Source organism: Marmota monax, unplaced genomic scaffold (assembly GCF_021218885.2).
Source record: "Marmota monax isolate L192 unplaced genomic scaffold, Marmota_monax_Labrador192_F-V1.1 WCK01_AAM20220418_F8-fsc00588, whole genome shotgun sequence".
Classification (NCBI taxonomy): Eukaryota; Metazoa; Chordata; class Mammalia; order Rodentia; family Sciuridae; genus Marmota; species Marmota monax.
The window spans coordinates 157,469-165,985 of NW_026694368.1; the positions used below are offsets into that span (position 1 = coordinate 157,469).

General features: G+C 37.3%; 1 protein-coding gene across 1 annotated transcript; it reads right to left on the minus strand.

The window, feature by feature from the left end:
• Positions 1 to 5,914: 5,914 nt before the first annotated feature.
• On the minus strand, positions 5,915 to 6,868 carry LOC124109232 (olfactory receptor 4C46-like). Its single transcript, XM_046467761.1, has one exon. It carries the CDS (start codon positions 6,866 to 6,868, stop codon positions 5,915 to 5,917), a length of 954 nt encoding a protein of 317 aa, XP_046323717.1.
• Positions 6,869 to 8,517: the final 1,649 nt, after the last annotated feature.

The following is an 8,517-nucleotide window of genomic DNA, read 5'->3' on the forward strand; positions in this document are numbered from 1 at the left end:
TAATCCCACCCCAAATGCTATAAAGTAAGTATTTTTCCAACTGTATGAATAAGGAAACATAGGTTTAAGGAAAACCAATACTTCAAAATTTACACAACACTTGAATGTTGAATCAGCTGTCATATCACACGTTACTAAAATTGCTGGTTTACATGTAATGTATTTCCATCTGTACTCACAGAAGAGTAAGAGCCCTGAGATCCGTATGTATGTGTCTCTCATAGCTCCCAGAATACAGCCTGGGGCATATTAGGTTAGTGGATGCCATGTGTTGAATGACTAAATGAAAGGAGAACACGTACAAAGAACATATTTAGCTCTAAAGCATTTTTTCATTTTAGATCAAAGTCTTCATCCACCTGAGGAAATAGAACAAACATTTGGGAAATAGCTTGATTATAGTACTCTCTAATGTAATCTTAATTATTTCACAATATAGAAATCAAAATCCTCCAGGAGACATATCAACCCAGGTAGCACAACTTCTCCTTGCCTCAGAACTCTCAGGCATAGCAGGTCATCATGACATCATAACAGATCATTAAGACAGGACAGCAGATAATTATAACAACACAGCAGGTCATTATGAAAACACAGCTGGTTGTTATTACATCATGACAAGACATTATGACACCACAGCAGGTTACTATGACATTATAGCAGATCATTATGACACCATAGCAGGTCATCATGAATTCATGTAAGGTTATCATGGCACTATAGCAAGTCATTATGACACCATAAAACTTCATTATGATATCACGAGAGATCATTAGGACATCATAGCAGACATTATGATATAATGTGATGTCATCATGACACCACAGTAGGTCATTGTGACACACAGCTGGTCATTTTTATCATCATGGCAGATCATTATGACTCCATAGAAGCTCATTCTGACACCACAGCTAGTCATCATGACATCACAGCAAGTCATTTTTAACACCATGGAAGCTCATTATAACATTTCAGAAGGTCATTATGACATCATGGATATCATTATTTAGTCACAACAAGTCATTATGACATCATAGCAGATTATGTCATAGGGCTGGATCATTGTCTCCTGAAGTAGGAGGAAGAATCTTTGTTGTGTCCTGAACCACAGTTTATTCAGGGCTATGTGGACCTGGATATGCAGGGGATTAAGAAAAGGCAGACAAAAAAGTAGACAAAAAAAAAAAAGCCATGCACAGTGCTTCAGCCTACCTCTGGTGGCTTAGAGTAAAGGCAGTCCAATTAGAATTTATCAGCTTGAACCCATGATTCTCTGCTCCAGCAGCAGGTGTTTGAACTCAAGGTATGAACTGATAAAATTCTTTGGCTAACAGGGAATTTCCTGCATGGCCATACAACTAGGTGGCCTCCAAGGTGCTTTTACACTGAGAATTCTCCAGAGGGGCATGGCCTCTGTCTCTGGGCAGTTTAAAGACAATCATTCATTCCTGGGTCTGACAAATGTTCATTACTGGTATTTCTAGATGAAACCACCGTGCTTCTGATGGTTTATTATTGAAAAGCATGGAGAAGCCTTTGCCAGATCACTAGCTATATATCAGATGCCACAGGGATATGTTAATTTGTTCAAGCAAGGAAATCACATCCCATTCAGCATGTTCACTTGAAGTCTCTTTCTGACTAAGCTTATGGACTTCCATTCTACATTTCCTATAACCATTTGTATCCTCAACAGGACAAATCGTTCAGTTGAATGTGATGGGAATCAACCCTGGTGTAGACCTTCAAGACCTTCCTGGTGGCAATAAGCTCTGAAATGCCTCCAGGAATGACATTTGTATTTGTAATGTAATACTATGCCATGTAAAATACAATGTTATTTTTGTTTTACTATTTTCCTAGGTAGAAGTAATTGTACTGGCTTCCACTTGGTCTTTCCCACCATAATCATTTTCTCTCTCTGTGGGTCAGGAGATCAGTGTGGAGATTCTACCTCTCCTGAGTTTCTCTTTCCTAATTTTAATTTCTGAACAGCATGAATGACCACCAAATGAGTCTTGGGACATCCAACAATGAGAGAAAGATCTGAATTAAAATTTCATTGATCACCTAATCTCCATGAGACCTTCGTCTTCAGGACCATTCTAATATTTGGGTGTTCTTTAATTATTGTCTATTGATATTTGGGGTCCAGTAGTTGCATAGGTACCTCATTATTTCCATTTGCCTAATGCACCGTGCCCTGAAAAAGGCTTTAGTGTACCTTGAAGAAGAGTAAGAGAAAGTTTCACATAAGTTTTAGACAGAGTTCCAGGGTGCTACCTCAAGCACACCCAACTTCTCTTTATTTTAGCTGTTCTAGATTTGTAGAGTGGCTCAAGTCTGGAAGTTGATTGAGGGAACATGACTTTCTATTTTCAAAATTCAGTTTTGTTTTGATTCACTTAAACTAAAATTTTTCTGCTAAACTATATCTAGTAAGTACTCATTAGGATTTCTATAGTATATCACTTTTAGGAAGCCTAAAATCAACCAGTCAAGGTCATAGATCTTTTCTGGTATGATTATTCAGATTTCTTCTTTAATTTGTTATTCACTCCACCACCAATACTTTGGAGATGGAGTGATGTCACTTGACTCCTGTCATCTACGGATCCAGTTATTTACTTTGCAGTTAGAGTTTCCAGTCCAGGCATCAGAGTTCTCACTGTGGAGTCCCACCAACAGGAAAGAGCAAACACAGAAGTTTTCAAGGATGCCAGGGCTCCTCCCATAACTTATTAATCATAGTTTTGATAAAAGTTATGCATTGAACTCATCCAGGATGGGTGAGTCTTAAATGACAAATCACAGTGCATTCCAGTTTCTCTAAGCTTTTTAATCCCTTTCTAACCCTTAACCCTTGAAAGCTCAGCATTTCTATCTCACTCATGAGGACTAAATTTTGGTCCTTGTTGCAGCTAAATAATCAAACAGAGCTCTTCCTAACTCCATGATATACGATTCTAAGAATATTTGTTTTAGTGAATTTGCATCTGTAAATATGGCCTGATTCAGCTTTGTTTGTTCCAACATTATTCCACACTTGATATTTATTAATAAACATGTTCCTGGATTCCTGTGTACATATATTAGAAAAATCATGTATTTTTTTGGAGTGTAGTGCACATAGGGTTACACTTTGCAGTTCCTTTAGGGTAACTTTAGACTTGAGTCTAGAAATAAGGAAGGGAGGTGGGAGTTAGCCTCAATCAGAATCAGCATTTTCTTTCAGGGCAACTTCCTCAGGGCAGAGAGTCCTCAGGCAATGTAGAGTCATCCTTAGGAGTAAAAAGACCACCTACTAGTAGCAGGAAGGAACTTCTACAAGACATAGAGCAGCTTTGTTTAATACTTGCAAAGACTCATAGATCTCTCTGATCCATCTTCTCAATTTCCTCATCCATCTTGTGATGCAAGACAGAACCTGAATCTCTCCTGTGACTCCTCTCTCTCCATATCATTTTGTGTTCCACAGATGCAGAACCAGATGTGGGGATTTCTATGAAGGTGACAGAAGCAGGGACTGCGGGAATCTGACAAGGTAAGGGGAAGAAATATGTGTTATCAAAATAAGTTTGGTTTTAGCCTGGGACCTTGAGAAGCTATAGAGTATTCACTCTACTCCATAACTTATTCTGCCTGGAGACAAGGGGGTTCCAACCTTCTTACCCTTTAATGATAGTCTTTTATTGTCAACTTGAGGACCCTAAGATGGTAGAGAAAATCCATAGACTGAAGCTCCCATTTTCTTTAGTTGTTCAGAGAAGTGTAGGTCTGTGAGCTGTTAGAAGCCCAGAGACACAGTCGCTGGGTCTTGTGCACACTGGCCTGATGGAGGTGATCTGTACATGATTCCAGTGTCCACCACACTCTGCCTCTTCACTAGCAGGACCAGAGTTCAATCTACAGTTTTCACACTCATATCCTTACAATAAGCTTCTCTCTTCTGCTGCCAATCTTACTCTCTTCATTCATTTACCAAACTGTGTAGGTTGAGTTATCACTGTAAATCTAAAATCTAATTGCATCACTTGCCATCTTAAAAATACTTTCAATGTTTTCTCCATGATCCTTACCATTAATCTGTAACAGGATTTTGAGAACTGTTTTGATCTTACCCATTTCTGTCTTTTTAATCTCAGGAATTACAATTTACTTTTACACTAGCTGAGTGAATTATTCAATAATTAATTGAATTATTTAGGTTTCCTGAATATTTTGTTTATGCCTCTAGCCTTTATTAAACATTACCTGTCATGGGGATGCATTGATTCAATCTCTTGCCTTTTCACTTCCTTACCCAATTTTGTCCCAAATGTACCATTTTTATATCTTTCCTTGTAGGAATCCTTTCCCACTTACACCTCTCCCTCCCCAGATATGTGTTTGTCATCCATCAAACATGCTTTCATAGCCCTCTGTCTATCTTAACTTGTATATATAATTCTCAGGAGTACTTTCCACTCTCTTCTGGGGCTATGAAAGATGGGAAGGAAGAAACTGGTGTGTTTTTATTCATCTCAGGGCAATCCCTCAGATCACTGTGTTTTTTAATGAGTGAACAAATCATGGAATGAAAAAACAAACAAAAATCCTGAAGTTGCTTTTGTGTAGAGAGAGCTATATACTTTGACAAATATGTTTTACTGATGAAATGTGACCACAAACTTACAGAAAAACAAAAGTCCTCAATGGCCAACATGCATAGATAATGAGATCTTGCTGAGAGAATATCAAGGTCTAATGTTTTTGTTCATATGAAGAAAATGTCAGTCATAAACTCTTTCTCATTGCTCAGTTCATGTAGGGCAAAAAAGAAAACAAAATGTGCTTCCTTTTGGAGGGCAAGCTTAAATTCTGCCCCCAGTCTGAATCAGATTGAAGGTTAAAAAAAAAATTTAGTCCCTAGTACTCATTTTACAGAATTTGTTTATGTGTCTTTTTGCTTTTACTCAATCACTGACTGCTTATCAGGGACCAAACTTGATGCTACTTCAAAGTACTGCTAGCTAGCAGGCAAGGAATTCATGGAGTCCAGCTGTGTATTATCAAATTGGAGTTTCTGTGAGACAATCAAGTTTCTTTATGTGATCCATCACTCCTCTAATGGGTTATCAACATAGGGTCACATGAGCTATAAAAATTTTTCTGAAGACTAAAAGGAAATTCAGAAACATGGTCAAATACACATTATTTACTACTCAGAGGTTAAATGTCCCTTATGTTTATAGCCCTAGTCTGTAATACCACAATATTATCCAAAATGTATTACCTAAAATATAAAATATATGTTTTTAAAAGATATTTATAAAAATTATTAGATTTTTAGGTATGAAAACCAATTATCAAAGAGAATGTGCTCAGAAGAGTATTTTTAAAGTTATAATGAACACATTTATGTGATCTATTTATTATCATTGCATGGCCATGTAACATGGAAATTAACAGTACGATCTGGAAAACTAGTCATATTCAATAAAATGGGGGAACATAGTTCTGCTTACCTCCTTTAAGTGTTATAAAGATTTCTGCTCAATACCAATGTTTAATTATTTATTTTGTTGTTATTAAAAGATAGCTTATGAATTTATACACATGGATAAAGCAAAGAAAATTAAGTATTGATTTGGTAGATTTTTTTTTCAATATGTAGCATGGTCCTGAGTTTGTTGTTCCTTTTTATTCACACATTTTTAATTCCGTAAATGCAGAATTTAGAAATATTGTTGCATTATACTTATAAATAAGAAGGGTAGTCACACATGCACATAACAAGTTGATTAATCCCATGAATTGACAAATGAGATTGAATAAAGCACAGTTTTGAGTAAATATGACTTTTATCTTTATCTTTAAAGTGCTGCTTGATGTGGTCATTCAAAAGGGCCATTTGACACTTACTTCAGTAAACTCAATGTTGATCTTCAGGCATAGATATTTGTCCAGCAGAAAGAAACTTCCTGGTAAATAATTTCTTAATGGTACTTTTCATCTGGGCATTTCTCAAGGTGTAGATCAAAGGATTTAACATGGGAGTTATCATAGTGTAGAAAACAGCAACTGCCTTATCAATAGGTAACGTAACTGCAGGTCTCAGATACACAAACATGGAGGGGAAAAAGAATAATACCATCACTGTGATGTGGGAGACACAGGTAGACAGGGCTTTGCGCCTTCCCTCTAGGCTCTGTGTCCTCAGGGAGCACAGGATGACCACATAGGAGACCAGCAAGAGGAGAAAAATTAGAAGGCAGATGAATCCACTGTTGGCAACAACAAAGAGCCCCAGAGTGCGGGTATCAGTGCAGGCCAGATTAAGCAAAGGGCTCAAATCACACATAAAGTGATCGATGACATTAGGGCCACAGAAGGGTAGTCGGAAGATGAAGAGGATCTGGATGGTTGCATGGAGAAAGCCTCCCATCCAGGACACACCCACCAGCAGCATACACAGTCTCCAGTTCATGATGGTTGCATAGTGCAAGGGCTTGCAGATGGCCACATAGCGGTCATAGGCCATCACTGTAAGCAGGATGACCTCTGCACCTGAGAAGAAATGTTCCCCAAAGACTTGGGCCATGCATCCATTGAACAGGATGGTCTTCTTTTCATGGAGTGAATCCACAATCAGTTTAGGCGTATTCACAGAGGAGTAGCAGGCATCAATAAAGGAGAGATAGGCCAGGAAAAAGTACATGGGGGACCCCAACAATGAGCTGGCAGTGATGGCAACCACAATGAGCAAATTTCCTAACATAGAGATGATGTAGATGAGCAAAAACACAGCAAATATAATTTTCTGCATCTTGGGGTTTTCTGTAAGTCCTAGTAGAACAAACTCTGTCACGTTGTTCCTTTTCTCCATGTAGTTCCTGTCCAACTTTATTACCTGAAAAACATGAATTCAACCTTGAAGTTGTTAAACTTCTCCATGTCACAAAGAAAGAAAGCCTGGATTGTATTGTCTGTGAAATCTCATGAGTTCCACGCTTGTTTCATGGATTTTGTTGAGCATAAAATATTAGTTCTGTTACCTTATAGATTATTCAGATGCCTCCGGAGTGATGATTGGGCAAGAAGCATATGCATGAGAAATTCTTATAGACATAAAAGTCAAGAGGCCCTTGGAATACATGGACTCCTTTGTGGAAACCAGAAAACTAGGAGAATAAATATAAGTGAAAGATTGAACAGATTGTGGCAGTTAAGTCCCTAAGGGAGGTAGAAGATTGATGTAATAGTCATCATGGTATAGTTAACAATTTTCATCCTTATTCTTAGGAAAATGGAGACTACAGAACATAACTATGGAAATGAGTACAAGTATGACAAGAAATCTGAGGAAGGGTGAATCTGGGGCATTACCCTTGTAAATGACACTATGTGTCCTGGAAGAAGCTGCTCAAGGCTCAGTGAATAATGGAAGCCAGATCCAGGAACCCCAGGTGGCTGACTATCCATGAGAATTGATGTGAAGAATGTCAATGCAACAGTGATGGAAATATAAGTATAAAAAGCTACTCTGAAATAATTCATAATGCTGGATGACTAAACCCAAGAACTTCATAATAGCCAACAATAAATTACTTTGCAATATTTGTTCAGTGAATTTCATGGTACCAAGTGCTTTGCACACACAATTCTTTTTTTTTTTTTTTGTAGTTGTAGATGGACAGAATGCCTTTATTTTATTTATTTTTATGTGGTGCTGAGAACGGAACCCAGTGCCTCACACATGCTAGGCAATCGCTCTGCCACTGAGTTACAGTCCCAGCCCCATATGTTTCTTTTTAATACTTAGAATAACCTGTGTGGTAATACTACTTCACTACACAGATAAGGAAACAATTTGAGAGAAAAATGATTGTAGTGGTTTAGAATGGCAATGCTAACCAAAAGTCATTTAACTCTTCAGGTGTTCTAAATGCTTTTGCAGATTTCTGCATATTTAATAATCACTTTAAGAGTAGTGGTTGCTGTCTAGAGTCATTTTATAGGTATATTTAAAATTATTTTGCCTGTAATGAAAGCACGGAGAAATTAATAATTCTGCTCTAAAGGAAGAGGCTAATAAACATAAGAGCTAAGAACAGAACTCAGATTTTTCTTATTCTATTTATTTTTGTCCTCCAAATTTTTAGCTTTAACTTATATAACCCATATTGCCCTGTTTTAGCAATGTACCAATAATTCTCTTTTGACATGACCATAATTAGTATGATTAATTAAATACCACCTGAGAGACATCTTTATATGAACTAATTTCTTCAGCAGACTCACAGACATATAATGATTCATTTGAACTCTCAAATATTAAAAAAAAATAATTGTTTCTGCATTTTTGGAGGGGTTCCTTTGTTCTCATCTGTCCCTCACATCCAATTCTCCCTTTTTCAATACTGCCATAATGTGGTTACAGATCCTGTTGGATATGTTGAAAACAACTATCACAGCGTCTTGGCTTTAAATTAGTGAAAACTGATTAGAATCCTGGTTATTCAACTTGAACCTATT

Excerpts from the sequence above, each read along its gene's own strand:
- LOC124109232 (XM_046467761.1), bottom strand. The coding sequence starts at position 6,868 with ATGGAGAAAAGGAACAACGTGACAGAGTTTGTTCTACTAGGACTTACA.